This window comes from Haliaeetus albicilla, chromosome 11, assembly GCF_947461875.1.
Source record: "Haliaeetus albicilla chromosome 11, bHalAlb1.1, whole genome shotgun sequence".
Classification (NCBI taxonomy): domain Eukaryota; kingdom Metazoa; phylum Chordata; class Aves; order Accipitriformes; family Accipitridae; genus Haliaeetus; species Haliaeetus albicilla.
In genome coordinates this window covers 16903886-16924894 of record NC_091493.1, presented here as the reverse complement: position 1 = coordinate 16924894, position 21009 = coordinate 16903886, and the positions used below count along the sequence as shown (strand labels likewise).

The 21009-nt window shown below is 37.8% G+C and overlaps 1 protein-coding gene across 9 annotated transcripts in view; it reads left to right on the top strand.

Moving 5' to 3' along the window:
• Positions 1-21009, top strand: part of KAT6B (lysine acetyltransferase 6B) — a 125820-nt gene that overhangs the window by 89198 nt on the left and 15613 nt on the right. For all 9 annotated transcript variants that reach the window (XM_069796283.1, XM_069796281.1, XM_069796286.1 and 6 more), the window contains 2 exons: positions 599-760; positions 3211-3304. In XM_069796283.1, coding sequence (XP_069652384.1) covers positions 599-760; positions 3211-3304 — 256 coding nt within the window. The remainder of the gene's footprint in view (positions 1-598; positions 761-3210; positions 3305-21009) is intronic.

Here is a 21009-nt window from a genome sequence, read left to right as displayed (position 1 = left end):
TAGACTAATTGCAGTACTTAGCCTGAAAATTTGCTTCTCTCAATAGCGTTTTAGTCTGGCATAAAAATTTTGTCTTGTCTAATTTATCTAAAACATTGCTGTGGTTGATACGTAACTGGCAACTCATTCATTGGCCTTAAACCTTAAGGATTCAACATAATATACTTCATTGTTTTTCTTGGGTTTTTTTTTTAATGGTTGTTCACCACTGCCTTCTAGCAAACCACAGTTTAATATAATTTTAACTAGTATATTTTTTTTGTTTGCCAGTAATTTTCATTCCAGGAATAAAGTGAAAGAGTTAAGTCTAATTTGAACAATTAAGAGGTGAAGTTACTTTGTTTAATAAATCCGGATACTTTGAGGATACTTACAAATGCAAAGTAATTACTACTAACTGGAGAGTTCTTGCTTAACAAGAAGCTGGGGCATTTCTTTTCTGAACCTTAATGTGTTTTTGTTTGTTGGTTTGTTGTTTTTTTTTTTCTGTAACACCATATTGTTCACATTTCCTTCTAGGATATGATTGATTCAATAAGTTGTTTTGTCCTAACATGTTGGTGGCATTGGAAATAACTGCATCTGTCTTGCTTTCTAGGTTGACGGAAATGTGAGCAAAATTTATTGTCAGAATCTTTGTTTGCTAGCTAAGCTCTTTCTGGACCACAAAACCTTGTATTATGATGTTGAACCATTCCTCTTCTATGTCCTTACAAAAAATGATGAGAAGGGCTGCCATTTAGTTGGATATTTCTCCAAGGTAAAAAAAAAAAGTGTGGATTTTCTTAAACATTTGTAATTCCCACTAATGAATACTTGTGCCAACAGCAAAGAAAAACAATTCAGAAGCTTGAAATCTTTGTAAATCTCATAATTTGCAATGTTTCAAATACACTCGTACTTTTTTGTCTCAAAGACTGATGCAAATTGAGTAATTATATGTGCATTCAGCCACATGTGTTGGGGTTTTTTGTTGGTTTGGGGGTGGTATTTTGGGGGTTTTTTTTGTTTTGTTTTGGTTCCAAAATGTGGTGTCAGTTGAAAATTAAATCTTCTTCTTCCCCCTACCATTTTGGCAATAGTATGCCAAGTCTAACTTCTAAAAGTGCTAGGTATTGGAAATGTTGATGTGTTCTCATGGCTTTACTGCTAGCAGTTCAAGCTGTGTGTTTAGACATAAATGGCCAGCTATATTCATCTCTTGTGTACAGTCTGATCTAATGCAGTTACTCATTGCACTGAATGTAAGAATGCATTGCCTAACTTTATGGTGGATGCCTTCTTTAGAGTTGATGTCTCTATTGGTTGTGGTTTTGCTTTGAATTTTAAAGCAATAGATAGCAGCTATAGGCAAAAATAATACTTACGTGGACCAAAAATAATGATGAAGTATAATTAGATGTGCCTGCAACAGGAAAGTTTCCATTATTGTCCATAATTTGTCCATAAGAAATGTGATGAATTGGTACAGTTGCTCAGAAATTCAGTACTTCTTGCCCCTAGTATGACCACCTCCTACTGCCTATATAATTTTCTTTCTTTAAGAAGTGATTTGTATGAAGGTATTATTTTTAAGAAGTCTAAAAATCTTGTCGGTGTGCTGCATATTATACAGTGATCTCTTGGGGGTCTGACTGATTCCTTCTGAGGTGTGGGCCTCGCTGGGATTAAAGTAGCAGTGAGGTATGTAGGCACAATTTGCACTGTCTTTTCTGTGAGTCAGAAGTTTTTGTGGCATACAAACATGTCAACTCTGATATAGGCAAGTATTTTCTAGATACTGCAGGTGTTAAGGTGAGTCTCTCTTGATGTTTGTTCCTTCTTTCAGCAAGGATGCATTTTCTTTTCCCCCTTCACCCCTGTTGCTTTTGGGCAGTCTCTTGTCACATCTGATGGTCATGAATGTTTTAGCTACCAAAACTTAGGAAAAAAGCTTCATCTCAAATTGTTTACTGAATTACATGTGTTGTGTCATCGTTTCCGCCCCCCCATCCTGCCCCCTCTCCCCCCCCTTTTTTTTCTTATTTTTTTTAAAAAACCTGTGTATGCTCTTGCTGGCAGAAACGCCCTGGCTTTTCTTCCCTGATTACTAATACGTTGCCAGAATGTGAACTTCATACTAGCAGCAGTCTTGAGAGTTTGGGAACCTGTACAGAGAAAAATGTCACCATATTGTAGAAACTAAGAAACCTTGCAAAATACGGCTTGGGTATCTGCTTTCACGGCTGAAGAAATGTTTGGAAACCAATGTACTGGCATGTGATCCTGTCAGTGTCACCTCTGGTCTGGTGTCATCTTATGTGTGGAGCCTGAAGTGATAGGTGGTGTCTTAAACTTTACATGTGCTTGCCACAACTTCTTGTCAGTTATGTTGACCTGGATATTTTTGGCTGATTTATTTTGTTTCCCTCAAAACTAACTAGTGCTGATTTTGGGGGGTGGGGGGTGGGGTGTGTAACCTTTTAAAGGTAACAAGACTTCAACACTCTTCCTTTTTATGAATAAATCTGAAAGAACCTACAACCTTACATTGCTAGAACAGCTTCCTAGTTTAGATTCTTCCTTCTGTTGTCTTAAATAATCAGTGTAGTATTTGCCTACATTGCCTGTATGTTGTGTGACTTCATTCTGTCTGAAAGAGCTCTGGCTTCTGAGCATTCTGCCTTGATTTGGATTGAGGTGAGAAGCATTCAGCTTTGAAGAAGTTAGTATGCTTCAAGTATAACTTCTTAGTTCTGTGGGTATGAGGTTCCTCCCCTCCACCCTAACCCTATATTCAGAGAGAGAAGACAAAATAAAGATGGAAACCAGCAGGCACTTAGTGTAGGAATTGCAGAAAATACAACTTCACCATGTGTATGGATATTATTTTCCACTTATATATCCTTGACAGAATGGTTAGTGAAGCATGAAATTATTTCGCTCTTTTTCCCATCTTCCTCTTTTACAGCACTTAAACTTCATTACACTGTTTAGACAATGTATTTAATTTTTAAGATGCTGAGTAGTTAACTAATAAAATAATTTGAAGGGTATGTTTGATACTTCTTTTTTATAATTAAATATTAATGTAGAATTATTTGACTTTGCTACTGACCCCATGCATCTGTTCACCTTATTGGGATATCTTACAAGGACAGTGGCAGGTGCAGGCAATTGCCCACTTCAGCAGTGCTTTTGATGTACTCGATCTGTTTCTCTTTCCCACAGGAAAAGCTTTGCCAGCAGAAGTACAATGTCTCCTGCATAATGATCATGCCCCAATACCAAAGGCAAGGATTTGGAAGGTTTCTCATTGATTTCAGTAAGTGAAGTGTTTTATTTACACTTGTGATCCAGCAAGCTGATGGCTGTTATAAGAAATTGTAACATATGAAACTTTATTTAACTTGCTTTGTTGGTTTTATCAATAGATAATGGGATTTCTGTTTATATTTACATAGGATATAAAAGCTCTCTGAAGTGAAAACTTACTGCTGCTCTGTTATTGTACTCGAGGAAATAGAGAATGGATCTTTCAGCAGTAATATTAGCTCACAAAGCTATTACCCTGAATGAATTGTCTAAATTACTTTCCATTTTGCCTTGCTCATTAGTATAAGAAGAGGCAATTATTTGTGATTATAGCTAAGAAGGTGTTAGTCCAAAGCATTCTCTTAATTCTAATATTTCTAACTTATATCTTCTTTTAGCTAAAAACCTGTTTTAGCTGAAGAATTAGCACATAGAAGGAATGTATTTTGGGTTTTGTCGTGAAGTTCATCACTTCTTTAGTGGAAATTGTTACCAAAAAAAGCATAGGTGCTCATGGCTGTATATGTACTTGCTGCCTTATTTTGCTGAGTTGTCTGACCTTTAGAAAGCTTCAGGCACACTTGTTTAAATATAGATTTGTTATTCCCCAAATTTTTAAGCTGCAATGAAACTCCGAACAAAATTGTCTCAAGAAACTTCTCAGCTGAGTGTCCTTAGTACTACTGAATCCAACTTTCTACTGTAATCTAGAGGGAGGATGATAAGGAATTCGTATATATTGTATATTGTTAGTTTTCACTATTACTTATATTTTTTAAAGCATTGTAGAATTACATGACAATAGCAATAGTTAAGATAATAGGATTCCTGCCCTGAAGGTGTATGCAAGAACATGAAAATGCAAATAATAATACACTGCAGTATAACAGCAGGACAAAGACAGTAATTTGTAACTGCAGAGTTTTCAAGTTCTTTGTCCTTAGTGTAGTCATGCTGGGTAGAACACTATGAGTTGATAAAGATACTTAGTATGTCTCATCATTTTATGGCTTTATAAACAGTCTTCACTATACCCCTGTCAGTTAGGTAAGGATGGTTCTGGACCACTTAATCTACCACTGAAATGTATTTGTTGCTGGTGCCAGAACAGAACAGATGTTCCATTGTGTGCCTTCTGCAACCCTTTAGGAAAGGCAGTGAGAAGTACCACATATTTCTGGAACTGTGGAGTGAACTTTAAGTTCACTTAGGTAGAAATTGGCCCTGGTTTAGGATTAGGATCCCTTCATGCAAAAGAAGATGGGGAACTCTTACTGGGCACAGCTGGTAAGTACTTCTAGGCTTTTTCTTTGTTTTTTACTCTGTGGTGTCTTTCAAAAAAAAGCACTCTCAACAAACATTAATCTAGTTGAGTTTGCGGTAGTTATGTCTACAAAACTGATGGCACAGCTACGAAACCTGTGGATTCTACAGAAGGTCTGGATGTGGATATGCTGTGTCTTTCTGAATCTGTGCTCTGTTACTGTGCCATGTGCTACTTAATCTGGAAAAATCAGTAGGGTGTTCTGTCCCTGTTATCCTTCTGGAAAAATCTGGAAGCACATAGGGTTGTTTGAATCATTAAGGTTTCTGTGATAACTTGCAACATGACCTAACGGTATCCTTAGCTTGAAGCTTGTCTGGTGCTATTCTTACACCTTTCCTCTTGCAGACATGTTTGTATCACAGGTGTAGTCTGCAGCTATATACATACTGGGTGTAATCCAGAGACCAGCTTCAGCTTCTGCTGTAGCTAACAAACTGCCCACTTTGTGAGTACCCAGTCAGTCCTTCAGTACTTTTCCACAGCGTTTTCCCTTTGTTTTCTGGACAGAGGTTCCCTTAATTGGGAATCAGACTGTCTCAGTTTCCAACAGAATGGAGAACTAAGAGGACTGAAAGTCTCGCTCTGTAGTGATTGATTTACTTTTTTTCTTGGAATTTTATTTGTGTTTCTCTCTCCTATATTGTAATTGACTGACTACCATCTTCTTTGTATTTCATATCTGTTCACTTGTGGTCTCCTGAGAGTAAGTTGCTCTAACTGGCTTGAGAAGATGGGATATAACAAAACCCCAGTTATAATTCTAAACTTGAACAGAGCAAGTTCATCATAGTTTAAAACGTTTTTTGCCAGTAACATTATCTAGATTGTCACGTACTCATAAAGTTATTGGAAGATAAATTTTATACTCTGGATGTTAAGTCTTCATTTGTTATGTGGGTAATGCATCTAAACTGGTTTATTTTGAGTTCTGTGAAGCAGCTACTGGTACTTGTCTTTTTTAGAACAGTAACCAGAACAGTTTTTAGACTAAAAAAATAAAAATGTAACTGAGCAAGTAATTTTCAGAAAATGATAGTTACAAACCACAAAAGGGAAGGTCTCAAGAACTGTGTGCAAGCAGTTGACTGCTCACATTACTTTGTATATATGTAGATACTTCACAGTTACAAAGGCTGGAAACAATGCAGCCTTAAGTCACTACACAACTTTTGCTTTGTCAGCAGTCTGGTGAAAATGTAGTTTGTGGTACAGAATTTGCTTCTTTTTTGGTGAGTGAAATGCATTTGTTTGTTCAGATTGTGATGCAATGCATTCTTTTGTCTTGAACTAATTTAATCTTTACAGATGAGCCGATGTGGTCATCCTACGACTTGCAAGGGAAAATAAATTATTTTGCTAAAAGAAAAATAGGTATTTGTTTTCTGACCATTAACTATTCCCCCCCAACTTTTTGCTAACTACATTTGAACTTATCTAAATTTCAAATAGAAGCTGATAATACTGTTGTTTCTTACACTGTAGACACTAACATAAAGCTTTTGTAAGGTCTATCTGTCTATCTCTTCAGGAATCTATAAGCTCACATGGAAAAAAGATTTTTAGGAAGAGTACTTTAACTTTGTGAGAAGAAAGCGTGCTGTAAAATGCCTGAGTTCTCTAGTCTGATTGTCCTCAGCAAAAATTTCATGTGTAGTTTCCTCTATGTCATTGGTCATTTAAATAGAAATGTTTTTGAAAACACGATATATGTGTCTGTTCTGGTTTTTAAAGCCTGGTAAGATTTTTTTTTTTTCTTGGTAGGGAGTTTACAGGTTTTGACTGTGGTAGAAACTTGTTGGGCTGTCAGAAATGGAAAAAAAGTTTAGTTCTAAATATTTATCAAGCAGTGAAACTGTTGATTTGTAAAATTGCAGACTCGATACTGCTTCATTTTGCTTTATTTGCTTTAAGATAAAAACAGTTTAACCTGTTTTATTTTCTAGAAGCATGTCATACTGAAGTCAAAATTGTTTACATGAAGTCTTCATTTTCTTTACACTGAGTATGATTTATTAAATATTATTTTATAACAGTCCGTTGATTTTTCACATTGGGAACCTAATTTTTACTTGGAGTGTATCTAAATGTACAAAAGCAGTTCCTGAAAATGAATAATGGTCTAAATTTGCTTGTCAAATTTATACCTTCCTGCCTTTTACAGAACTAATAATTGTTGCCAAACTACTTGGGTTTGGGCTTTTTGTTTTGCTTTCATTTCCTTGCTCTTCTTGTATTCGGTGAGATTGACTGGATTGTGATTGCAGGGTTGTACCTGAGGGAAAATAATTGACTTCTGCATCAATCTTTTGTATTTCCTGTAAATTAAATTTTGGGCAAGTAGACTCCAGCTTCAGTGGATCCAGAAACAAACCAGAGAACAGGCTTTTATTGTATCAGATCCCATTCTGGGTTTGTTTCACTTCATGTCCATTTGTGGTAGTACACAGCTGTCATTCCTGTCACGAGGATTATATATACTTGCATTTGGGTGAGTCTTTATTATGTCCTCTGTCAGTTCAGCCTGCAGTACTGTTGTGGTTTTCACAGTGCAAGCACTGAAGCTGCAGTGTTGTAGCTGTTCCTCTCTGTGCAGTCCCATTTCATTTATAAATTTTAGCAGCTTCTCTATACAAGAATTTTTTCTTTACTTTCTTGATTTGAGCTCTCATAAAGCCTAGAATCTTCATATGCTTTCTATTTCTATTCATTAGGCTGCAGTGCCAAAAAATATTAGTATTTCTTTATTTGACATATCTAACACAGAGTTCAATATTATTAGAATGGAATACTGCAGTATTTCATATTGTTTTCTGTAAGTTTAAAGCAATCTTTCGATTCGCACTTCCTCACAAAGCTCATCTCGTCACAGTCCCGTATTTCTGCTTACTGGATTGCAAATTCCATGCTGGAGGCCTAACAGTGGAGGAAAAAAATACATGTGACAGTATTAGGATAAACCGTTCCAACTGTGCTGGCTAGTATGTTGATAGTTCATTTGCATCACAGTAACAACTGGGTTCAATACTGAGGAGCAAAGTCCTTGATAGCCTTTTGTTATTTATCTTGAGGGTGTTTCTGGTCCAATTGATCGTAGCAGTTTCTTCCTCCCCTTCAGAATTCTTTCTTTTCATTTGCTTTATCTGTTCATTGTGAAATGATTATTCTTGCTCAAGAGAGGAAGCCTGTTTTAATGATGCTGGGATTCTATTTGGGCCACATGTGTTCTTTGTTTTGTTTGGGGGGTATGGGGGTTTTTTTGTTTCACTTGTCTGTATGTTTGGGAAAGTCAGTGCTGATTTTCTGACCTTTTGTATCATTTATTGCATGCAACTTTTAATGCTTCTTTTTTTTTCCATTTACTTGAACTAACCCTTGATTCCCTTCTGGGACATGCAGCTCAGTGTTTTGTGAGGAGACCATGATAGGGGCAGACAATTCAAGTCTAGCAGTGGAAGAAACAAACAGAGTTTATATTACTTGAGGAGTTGTATTCTGGTGTAGGAATCTGGTATCTGTTTCTTGGTAAAGTTTTCTTTTCTTGTTCCATTCAAACAGGTGAGTAAATCTTCAAGTCTTGATTTGCAGAAGCAGCAGAGTACCAGCAGTAGCAGCACTTGTGCAACAGCTAATGTATAACACCAGGGAAGGCAAGTTTCCAAGGGATGAGAGGAACAAAAAATTGGCTCTGCAAGTAAAGGGAAAATAAACTGTTAATTAAAAGTTACTTTTTTCCTCCGAAATGCTTTTAATGAGTAAACTTCAGAGCAGTTGATAAAGCAGGTCAGTACCATTACTGGTATTTATGAATTGGTAACTGAGAGAGAGATCCACTTTTTTGGTCAAAGTCAGTTAGGTTAGTGGCAGCATTCATTTCTCAATATGAAATGGCTCAGCAAAGGCCTGTGAACAAGATTTGGTGGGGTGGAGTGTTCATTTGCTGTTTACTGCTTTGAAGAACTTGACTGAAGATCTAGAACTACAGCCTGTTTCTTTGATCTCAGTTCTAGTCCTGTCTTCTCCTCCACTGCAAATTCATACAATCGCTTGTCCATATGCAACTATTTAGGGGCTTTTGTGTGCAAAAGCTGAATCAGTGAAATATTTTGGGCTAAAAATGGGTCGGGAGTAAAGACAGATGTCCTCGAAGGTGTTTGTTAAACCTGGATCACATAATGATCCTGTATGCACTTTCATTGAGAAGTAAGGGACGGTGATGGGGCAGTGAATAGGCAAAAAAAGGATGGATACTTTTGTAAAGTGCATTTTTGAATTCTTTCCAGTTTGCACTTGTTTCAGAAGATCTGCATCTCTCTATGGAAATGTGGAAGTTAGTAATTTCTTAGGGCTCAGTCATGCAGAAGTGGTAAGCATTGTGGATTGAGTCCAGAGAATTACTTTAAGCACAAAAGCTGTCCCACAAGCATTGACACATAATGTACACCTGTATTGATGAGAATGGGGAGGGTGGGTTTATATCCTATTGCCAGCAGTTTTGAAACAAGCTCTAAAAACTGCATTACATGAAACCTAGGATAGTCTTCAGGCATAATATAAGGAGGTTGTGAAGAGTATGAGATTTTCTTCTGATCTTTAGTGCGATTTTGTTCTCCCTACAAGTTTGGTAAAGAGCTGGTCTAGCGTGTAAAATCAGTTTTTCTGTGAAAGGGAAGACATTTGGTTTCTGCTAAGCTTGAAGAAAAACATGAATATTGTTAAGAAATAAAACTGCTTATTTCTGAATATGCTCAATTCAAACAGCATTTTCTCTTCTAGGATCAATTAGTTATTTCAAACTTCGTCATGGCTCCAATACTTCAAAAGCTCTGTCTTCTGATACAGACAAAAGGTTATTTTTGATTGAAAATAAGAATTTATTTTAGACAATTTTGGGCCCAGTTTTCTCCCTCATGTCCATTACTCTATCTTGGGTTTTTGCAGTGTCTTCAGAAGGAGTCAGGATTGAGCTTTCCATGGCTAGTTGCAGTTTGGACAGTGAGCTCTTCTAGTTCCATCTTCCACACTGGCTTTGTGGTGCTTTGGTATATTAAGAAGGTTTGGAAATGTTGCTGTACCAAAAGATTGATTTCATAATTCTGTTATCTCTGGTTCCTGCTATGGCGTTCTAGGCTTTCTGCTTTAACAGCAAATGAGGTTACTCCTCTGTGGAAACCTGAAAAGCAATGAGTTTTTGTGAAGCACCATTTTTGTGCAGTCATCAAAAAAAAAAAAAATCAAGTTGAACAAAACTTGAAACTAGTAATGAACTAACATGTGGCCTGTCATTAGGGCTGATAGATGATACTAGCATTTGAGAAAATGTCATCCCTGTTTTGAAGATGAGTTAACTTTTTTTAAATACAAAATATGTGTTGGAATTAAGTGGTGGAATAGAGTAACAGTGCTGCCTCAGGTTTTTACAGTGGCTCTGAGAAAGTATTATATCAGTGAAGGAAGAGCCTTGGAAACAGTGACATTTTCTTTACTGCAGGCCTTTGTTTTTTGGTAGGAAGCGGGAATGAGGCAAACAAGCAAAACCATTACAGTATGGAAATGGTGTTCTTTTAAGAACACTTGAACACAGAAACAATGACAGACTACTAACAGAAGCAGTAAAAGGGCAAAAGAGGTCAGAAGTAATGAAAAGACATATAGTTTTCTTCTTCATTATGATGAATTCACACCTTCTTTGCTGCGTAGCTTTAGCTTGTGTTAAGTAGCTGTGTAGACTTGCCTTGTAGTAACAGGTTGGGGGTGCATAACAGATTTAAAACTCTGTATTCAGCTGGAAGCAAGACACAGACCTTAAACTGAGAAAACTTGCATTCTTTATACTACTTTATAAATTAACTTCTGGAAAACAAAGGAGACTGGAAAGAAAAAAAAAAGGTAAAGGTGAATGCTGTAATGGAGCAAATCTATTAGGAGAGATCAGAGGAAGTATGTTCACATGTATGGCATGTAAATTCTGGTAGCTTATGGAACTGCTGGGAACCACTGCTGATACCTGCTTGCTGTTTAGAGCTAGCCTCAAGCTGCAGTGGGCTGTAAGTGGTTGGATCTACTTCTTTGGTATGTGTTTATATAGAATTGATAGTCTAAATCCCTTAATCTGGTCATGAGATGTAATGCATTGGCCAGAAAGTAGTCTCTTGGAAAAACTACTTTAAGAAAATCAGAAGGAGTTTTTTTAAATGTATAAGTACTTTAATCAAATACACGTATGAAGTAGAGATAACATTTGAAAAATGAGGGTGTCTGTGGAATGATGAACTCTTTCTGTAAACACCCCTTAGACTGTTCTTTTCTAAAGTCTGGTGTTAAGATGTTTTATAGTTTGCTGTAACAAATAACTGAAATATAGCAGAAACACAATCTAGGAATAAACACACTTTGAAAAAATCTTGTTTACAGTTATACTTTGCTATGCTCTGTAAACAGAGTTGAGATGGGCGTGAAGTGGGACCATATATTTTTTTAAGATAAAATTAATTTTAACCAAGAGCATTTCACCATTCTCTTTCTTACATTACAATCCTGAAAGAACTGCTTTGTTACTGCTGAGGGTGTGGCAAACAATGGAGGGTGAGAATGAGAGGCTGAGGACAGAAACAGGATTATTTTTTTATCAGCTTTATTGGAAAAATGTATTCTCAAACTACGCTTATGAATCCAACACCACAAATCTAAGGATCTGTATAAAACAGGCCTGTGTTTTTTTATTACCTGTGGTGGCCCATATTGAATTACTCTGTTTGGGTTTGGTTTGGGGTTTTGTGGGGTTTTTGTTTGTTTAACTACTGACTGACTGACTTGTGTACCCCAATACAGAACACCGTGTCAATCTTCTGGTTGTTTTTGTTGGTGTGTTTACAGATGTATTGTGTCCAAATGAAAGGTTGAATTACCTGCCTTTTTTCTTTAAGAGGGAGTTGAAAGTGTCTGTCTGTGGGAGCTATGAATTTGTGAGGGAGACTGAATGCTGCTGCTTATTTTATGTTCTTTTCTTGATGATTATGTTGCTGACCTCAAGGCATGAGTTTGGCCTCTCCTAAATAACTAATAAGGAACATTCTGTCAAGCTGAGATTTAGATGAAGAGGGAATAAAGATGGATTTTGAATCAAACTTTGTTGACTTAAGATTATTCCAAGAAAATCAGCCTTTTGGGATTTCTTGGCATCGCTTTTATATAGCTTCAAGACTGTGCATTTATCAGAACCGCAAAAGAAAGCAGGCACGTCACTTCAGATACAGAAGCTAAGACTGTTTTAACTGAAGAGCATCCTTATTTCAGATAGCACTGAAAACAGCTAAAAGGCAAGGCCAAACATGGTAACAATGACAACAAATGTTTGTTGGACAAAGCCGTCTTTATAGGGCATTAGTGAACAGTAGAAGCCATCTGCCGAAGACTGGTGGCTGAAAACAGATTTAAATTATGTAGTGCATCTTTAATGATCAGGAATTTCTACTTTTGACTTCAGTGTGTAGTTCTGTTGCAGCAAGTCAGTGGACAAAGTGGGTATTTTGTAGCCTGCCACCCTGTTGTTAAGGCACAGTGAGATCTCACTTCAATGTGACAACCTTGTGGCTCTCTTAATGGATATCTATCTTTTCCAGTGCCATCGCTTTTATCAGGCAGTTCTACCTTATTGTAAAGAAATTATTTTTTTTGCCTGTTTACTGCTGTTTTGAGTAACAGTAGATTGCCATGTCTTGGGCTTAGCTTTTTGAAATGTGCTGTAATAGATGGATTTTTCTGTTCAGTGCTTGGTAAATAATGTGCGCTTTTTTTATCACGCAGTTTCTGTATCTGCTGGCTAACCAGGTATCACCACGAGATTCCCTAATAACCTCCTTCAGCTGTTCGTTCGTTCTTCTAAATCTTACTTGGTTAATTCCTTGTTCTGCAGCATGCTTTAGTAGAGCAAATGAACAGCAATGATGTTTTGCTGCTCATGTAATCAAATGCAGTTTGCATCTTCTGTTGTGTCTTCTGGAGTGTGTATCATGACCACTTACCTGAGCAAACACAGTGTTTGCAGTGATTTCCTAGATGTGCCTTTTGATGTCTCAGTACTGACTCCCCATTTTGCTTTTGTTCACTTTCTTTAGTACTACTGGGCTGTCTTTTTGTGGGTATGAATAAAACAATGACAGGAAATGGGCTCTGGAACTTGGTTATCTACTCAAAAACTTTTAAATACACTTTTGGTCCAAGGCATCTGTCACTTTCCAAGTGTGGTAACAATTTTCCTGAGCCATGAATCTGGTGAATTATGTTAACAGTCAGGTTAACACTCTAGCTGAGAGTCAGAGCTTAATGGTATGGATGCCATCTGTCTGTGCTGGTTGGCCTCAGTGCCATGTAAAGGTTCTGGGCATATTCAGTTTACTCGTTATATTAGGCATGGCCTCCTAGGTCCATCTTCCTATCTTGTCAGTTGAGTCTAGTAGGAGCATGTAGAGCCTATAAGAAGCAAACAGGTTGTATTTTCTAATGAGCACATTTGATACATTTTTAACAACAGTATTCATGTGCTGTCAACATTAAACACCAGAAGGTAATGGCAGGTCTTAAAGGAAATTCATTCCACAGTTACAGTTGTATAAACAATTTACTGTTCAGTGTAATTTATTTAATAATTATTAAATGTAGATTTAAATAATAACTTAAAACATTGCTTATAAAATCAAGAACAATCCAGTCTTGTTAATGGTCTTCTAAACTACTTAACCTACTGACAAATTTATTCATCCCATTGGTAGTCAGGACTGATGCCCTCTGTGCATGCAAGTCTTGGTTTTAAGGGTACTTTAATTCCCTTTCTCTTGCTTATGCTTTCACTCCGCTTACAAGTAGTCCACTTCATACACAGAACCCACACACAAGGGGTTTGCTGGCAACTGGCACAGGTAAAACACGTGTTAGCCAATTAATTCACTCCAAGGGTGCCTTTTGTTGGTCTGACGGTAATGCAGTCATCTTTACCTTTCCTTCCCTTCATGAAGGGCATTTATTTAGCTCTAACCTCTTCTCTGAAGCTTTCTGTAAGGAACTAAAGGTTTTGGGCCCCCTATGTTGAGTTTACTTGAGGATGTGGAGAGGAATGAGAGCTGGCATTATTTCCTGTAATAATAATGAGAGAATCTTTGGCTTACTCCGTTCATCATGAAGAAAGCTTTTCTTTAACCAGACAAAGAAGAAAAGAGAATGTAGCAGGTTGTTCACTGATTTAAGCATCTCAAGTTACAGCTAGTCTTTCTTTATTTTATAGTGTTTGTGTGGATCGTGGCATTGGGGTACTTTGAAGCTGCCTCAAAAGTGCTTTCAAAGAGAGTGCTAACACCCATTTTAGGTCCTCTATCTTTGACTTTTCTCCCATTGACATAGATAAGAACAGTTCAGAGGCACACAGAATAGTTATGGAAAAACGGTAACATGAATTAGTTTTAGGAATCTTAAGTCTTAATAAGCTCACACTTTCACCTTGCCTATTTCTGCCTTCCACTCATGGTCATACCTCTGAACTTGGAATGCTGAGCTGACCTAACTGCATTGAGCTGTCCTGTCTGACTACTCAGGTGTTTTGATTTTTTCCAACTACCTTTTTGAACCTGTGTCTTCACAAGTTGTTCACATAATTTCAAAACGAAGTATATGATGTTTTATAAGACAAAAGGAAGTATCTTAGGATGACTTGAAATGCTGGTTTGAGGGAAATCTTCACGTTAGATACTGGAGTATTATAAAAAAAGTTACTAGGACTTGCTGTTCTTTCAGATCTCTGGTTTGATACAGAATGTTGCATGAAAACTTACGAGTTCTTCGTTTCCATATTAAGGGACTTATTTTACTTGGTTATGTTTCAAACAAAACAAAGTTTAATGGAGAAGTGCTTGTTTCCATCTGTCCGAGTCTGGTAATTAATTTGGGGGGGCTGGCCTTTAAAGAGACTGAGAAGAACTTAGAACATGCAAGGGCAAATAGTTCACTGGTTGCTTCTTTCATTCTGGATAGATTCTCATGAATACGTTTTCTTCAGACACAAATATTAACAAAATATAAATAAGAGTTGAACAGTGCTGATTACATAAGGGCAATCTTTTGAGCACAAACTATTGCTTACAGCTTTCAGACAGGCTCCATTTTATGACTAGGGGACTCTGAGAAGTAGATCTCAAACTGTTACCAACTTCTGGCAGTAGTTTGATTTTGTGTCTCTCTTGTCTGCTCAGGTTTTTCAGCAGTGCATTGGCATCTTTGAAGTGTGTATCTGGAAAGCTTTCATAAGTAACTTGATTCTGTCTCCTGTATGAGAGTTACTTCAGTGGTGTTGAGATACCTCTGCTATGTGTGGAAGCGTGTGTAAACGTTTATATGTGACTGCAATGTGCATGCGTAACTATGAACCTGAGCTTGACAGATTTAAGTTACACAATGCATGAGGAAAAGCTGTTATCCATATAAATCAGACTGAAGTCCAGAATGCTAGCATAGCATTAAATTCTCATTTTGCTGATGTAATGTGTATTTTTCTAAAAGAACTTCAGCTGTGAAGGCTACGCTCAGTCTAAAGCTGAGGAAGGATCAGTAGATTAAAACTTGTTCTTACGATCCAAGCAACCTGCTCCTATTTGACTCCCATTTTTATGACATCAGTACACTGTTCCTATCCCTTTCCTACCCTCCAGCAGCTCTGGTCAGTGGTGATATTTTTGATCTGACTTCACTGGCAGGTAGACTAGATCAGTGGACTTCATTGCTGACTGCTTAAGTGCATAACATAATGAGGTGAATAACCGATATGATCCAAATGCTTAACTGCATGTATTGTTGCTCTAATTTGCAATGCAGTTAATCTGTACAGCTGGTGCAGAGGTGCACTGTGCATTTGAGGTCCACATGTTCCTGTTTATTATGTAATTGCTCTGGACCAAGCAATTAGTTGAAATACCTGTGAGTTTGTCATCTGTTATTTAAACAGCTGCAAGTGCATCTAGTTTAGAGGGCATTTTCGTGCTAGATATAATACTTCTTGATAGGAAAATAGGTTTAAAATGGGCAGAAACGCATCTACAGTGTTAATATAAAAAACACAAATGTGTTGAACCTTCCCCAACCTTTGTCTGGATACAAGATCATAGATGTTCCATCAAGTTCTCCAAGATGAATCCTAAATAATAGGAGAATATATTTACCTCTTGGTGAAGTTTCTTATAATTGTTTATCTTAACACTTCATGGAGACCTATACTTGTTTAAAGTATTTTTTCACTTTTTCATAACAGTAGAAAAAGCATACAAATGCAGTGACCTTTTCTGTAAACTCAGTGCACTGTAAAATATGATAGAGTGTTTGTATTAGTTTCTTGTACTGAGCAATATTCAGACTAAATGGTAGGAGATGGAACAAGGTGTACTGTACTTTAGAGCTGTGTGATAGTGGTTAAGAAGAAATAAGTTTGTGTACAGCTAATTTGGTTCCTAATTCAGTATGAGCATTTTGGACCATAGCATAGGAGGGAGCATGTTGATGGATCCTTAGTTCAGAAGGTGATTGAACTGTGTTTGCAAACCAAAAGACAGCCTGTGAAGTTGCTTGTCAAATAGGAAGTCTTGAAGTGAGGTGGAGTAGACTTGTGTCCAACTTCTTACTTAACAAACATGTGGATAGCACCAATGACCAAGACATGCAAACCTGGCAGTTTAAGGGAGCAGTTGACCCAGAATGGAGTGTCCTGAGGGTCCAGAGAGCTGTTTGGAGGTGACACAACCATGATGGTGATGTGTTACAGCCACCAGTTGGAATGACCACACTTGGCACATCAGAAACTGACTTGGACAGAACTCCTAGGGGAGTAAGTAGATGTCCAGGTCTTGGGCTTCTTGGAGAGTGGGGTTTGCAAGAGACAATTTGATTGGGGTCGGCAGGGGAAGGGGGTCCTGTCGCACTGCATTTGAGACCCCATTATTCCAATTTCTCAAGTCCTAAAGACAAAAATGAGAAATTGGAGGACTGTGCTCTGTCATAGAGCTGTGACCTTGTTAGGGCTGCAGAGGTGCAATGGGGTAGCTCAGAAGACTGGACTGCTGTAATAGATGGATAACAGTCTCTTCAGGAAGCACAGGCGGGGAAGCCAAGGAGGGGAGGTTGTGCCCTACACAAAGGAATGACTTTGAAGCATGGAGCTCTGCTACCTGATGGGTGGTAGGCCTGTCAAATCTGTATGCCTCAGAATCAGAGGATAGGGCAGCTATCACGAATACTGTGGTGGGCATTTGTTATAGACAGCCTGATCAAAAAGGGAAGAGGATGAACCTTCCAAGCAACTAGATGACATCTGCTACTAGAAGGCTCTTGTTCTCAAGGACTACTTGAAACACTCTTCTGGAAGGGCAGCAGAGCAGGACACAAGCAATCCTGCAGACTTCTGCAGGGTGTTTGGGACAATATTTTGACACACATTTTGGAAGGACCAGCTAGGGCAAATGTTTTGCTGGATCTGCTACTTGCACATAAAGAGAACTGATCAGGCAAGTAGTAGTCAGCGGCAGCCCAGACTGTAGTAGCCATGAGACAGTAGGGCTTCAGATCCTGAGGGAAGTGAAGAGGGCAACTAGCAGACTAAGGCCCAGAATTTTACCTTCTGGAGAGAACTGGTAAGTGGTGTCCTGTAAGAGGCTGCTGTGAAGGGCAAAGGAGCACAGGACATGATATCCAGAGGCAGTTTCTTCAGACTGCAAATATGTCTCATTCTAATGTTCATGAAAATAGCAGGCATGACAGTAAGCCTGCTAGGCTGCAGGGAGAGCTAGTGACTTGAGGAAAAACAAAGTCAGCAAAAGGTATTGGTATTCCTTATGTGTGCAGGAATGGAATTAAGCCAAAGCTTGGTTGGAGTTGAAACTGCGTGATGTGGAGAGCAACAGGAAGGCGCTTACAAGTATGTGGACAGCCAGAAGAAGAGTAAGCAGAACATGGCCCTGCTGCTGAATGGAGTGGGCATCGTGTGACAACATGGGGTGGGGATTTCGGAAGGGATCTGAGGTACTTGGTACTTTCTTTGCCTTGGCTTTCACTGATAGGGCCTGTTCTCAGGTGTGGCAGAATTTAAGGAGCAGAGAGAGATGCCATCCATGATTAGAGGAAGACCAAGTTACAGACTACTTAAGTAAAATTAACATACACAGACTCGTAGGACCAAGTGAGATTCACCCAAGGGAACTGACTGACATGATTGTGAGACCTCTCCCTATCATGTTTGAGAGGTCATGGCAATTAGGGAACATCCTTGATAACTGAGTGGTGGCAAATGTTACAGCATCTTGAAAAAGAGAAGGAAGAGTAGACAACTACAGCAATGAGTGAAATAAATGGATTTGTATTATCACGATGTTACAAAGATGATAGAGCATTTGACTTTGTGTAAGTCACGTAACAAATGCTAAGGTACCTCCAGATCTGCATAAATTCTGTCTGCAGGTATTCCTACATATGCTGTTTTCTGAAACTTTTGCTATTAACATTAGATTAGCTTGTGGTAGGAGAACTTACTTTGGAAGTAAACTTTAGGAAGTTTGGAAGTAAAAGTGCTGTCAGCAGGCTGTCATTTAAGCCTTGTGTTGCGTAGATGCATTTTGAACTGGACTTGATGATGTGGTACTCAACGCTGGCAGCTTTCTTTAAGCCTGTTTATAGGTCAGTGATGTATTACTGTTGTTGGTATAGCTGAACAGGTCCAGAAAGATAAAATGGAGTTTAGTTGTGCATTGACAGCAGTTCTCTGTAGCTGTCCAGATTAATTTGATTGCAGTGGCCTTAGTGCATGGCTAGAGAGCAAGCATGTCCCTTAGAATGGCAACAGTGCTTCTGTCTTTGTTGTCTGTTTTGTCCTTGATTCAGAGGCAGTTAAGCCATTTACAACTCGGCTGCTGAACATGTCTCGTAGGCAAACTGAAGCTGATGACAGTTTACCTTATTATGACATGCTGTATGTTGTAGCAGCTCAGTAGCTGTTTCATGACTCTGTGAGAGCTGACAACCTGACAGTTGTTTTAAGCTATGTCATTCCTGTTTGTGAGTTGAAACTTGTTTTTAAAATGCGCTTTCTATGCATGCAAGGCTTGAGCAAGTTTGGAACCATTTAAGTTTGCTTTTGTATTTTGCTATGAGGTGAATTACAGTGGCAAAAGAGACTTAATTTTGGAAGCCAAGGTTAATAGATTTGAATTTGGTTCTTCATATGGTTTGTTCCCCACCCTGATTCTCAGTTATTACCAATTACAAGCATACTGTCTGACTCTTTGGGTTTAAAAATGATGTGAAGATTATTCAGATGTGATAATATAGTGTCATCTGTTTTGTGGGTATTTTAATACATAAGCAATAAATTAATGCTCTTGCAATGATACTTCTTCTAAATTTTGATCCTTTGCACTTTAAAAGGTGGAGAGTGTTTTTCTTCTGTGGAAATGAAATAAGGATTCACAATAGAAACTTTCTTCTTTGAAGCGAGATACCATGATAATGCTCAAGCAGTTTTACTAGGAAGCATAGAAGGTGATAGCCTAAAAAGCCTGAGAGGAAGCTGTCTTGATGAAACCCTGCTGAACAGAATAAAGATTTCCTATTTCCTAAGTCCACTGTTGTTCAAAGTCTAATAGGTTACGGTGGCAGGGTTACTGCTGAAGGACTCTTAGGAGTTATTCTCATCTAGGGACCTCTGCTACGTTGCGTTTTCTGTACTGTTCTTGTACTCTGTAAGAGTTGCTCCTATTCAAGAGCTTTGTGTGTTATGTTTATTAATAATTCTGTGAATGTGGAGGGATGAAACAGGATGTAAACATTTATCTGTAACAAGTGTTTGCAGTGAAGCAAAGTTCTGCTTCTTCTCTTGTATTAAACTACCACCAGTGTGGTTCTGTTTTTGAAAGAGAATGTGTTTGGCTGCAGTTTTTCTTGAAAGTAAGAGCCAATCTAATCTGCAGATGAGGAAAAAAAAAAAAAAAAAAGTGATGATCTAAGTTTGAATTACAAAATTTGAGTGAAGAGTTGGGTTCTCTGGAACAGCTAGGCTGATCCAAGATGAGGACTCTGGAGTGCTCTGGTAGGACACATCCTAATGTTAAGATGTTTTTCTTTTTGGGTTTTGGGGGGTTTTTTGTAAGCTGAGTTCTGTCTCAGTTACAAGAACATAAAAAACTTTCTTCACTACTATTTGTAACTTTCTTATTCACAGAGATTAATAATACTGATTTTCTAGAAAGTAATATTGAACATGACTTCTTAAATAAGATCAGAACTGTGTTTTGTCTCCAGTGCATTATGTGATTGATATATAAAATGTTTCTAGATCACAGACTCTCAGATAAATTTCTCTTAAAATTTTCAGTGTAAATTATTTCCAACTTTTTGTAGCAAACAAAAGATCTGTCCTAGCTGAAACGTAGCATTTAAGGATCCCTACCCTCAGGGTCCACTTCGAAGACTCTGTTTTAATTTTTAACCTGCATAAGTGAAAAACAAATACGTGGATTGTTGCTAGTAGCATAGGAGAAAGGAACTGCAGTTTTTAAGTACTTGTCCAGGTATAGAATGAGACTCAGTACTCTTTATTTGCTGTTCAGGCACATTTTTGCTGATATTATCTGTTTCTACTGAAGGCAATGTAATGCATTGCAATGTGATGCAATGAGGTGAAAGGTATTTTCAGAACAATAGTTAAACATTATACATTATGTCCTCATAAGAGCGAAGTGCCTCTCTTTGTGGCACTGTACTCAAAGAACCTGCCTACCTGTAAGCAGTGAAGTTCAAGGAATGGAGGAATTGTGTTAGATGAGCACAGTGTCCATTGCACATGGCACAGTGTCTATGGTGTGTGGTGAGGTTGATCTGTCAGATGCCCTGTTAAAGGGAGCACGTGGATAGTAGAATACAGGAAATTATACTAGAGATTCAGCTGGTAGCATCTTCTGGAGTAGATTGTATTGAAACTGCCTCAGGATGCTCTGGGTGGGTTGTATTCTGGCTATGTTGAATTTTCAATAAAATGTACAATTGTATTGCCCATTGGAGATTGCAAGTGATGTTGTGATACTTTTATAAAAAGAGGACTAATACACTTACTTTGCAAGGCAAATATAACCCTCTATTTCACCTTCTTAGAACCTACTCTGCCACAATTGTTTATTTTTCAAAGTGTGGATGCTAACCAGCCAACTATTGATTACTTTTAAGCTAAACAAAGTAATTTTTGTATTTAATATAAAATACAGCATTTCTAGGATTCTTCCAGGATATAAAGTGTTTTAAAGATAGAAATAGTAAATATAATTGCATCAAAAATACTTGTCAAAACCTTCATATTAGCTAAATTCTTTTGC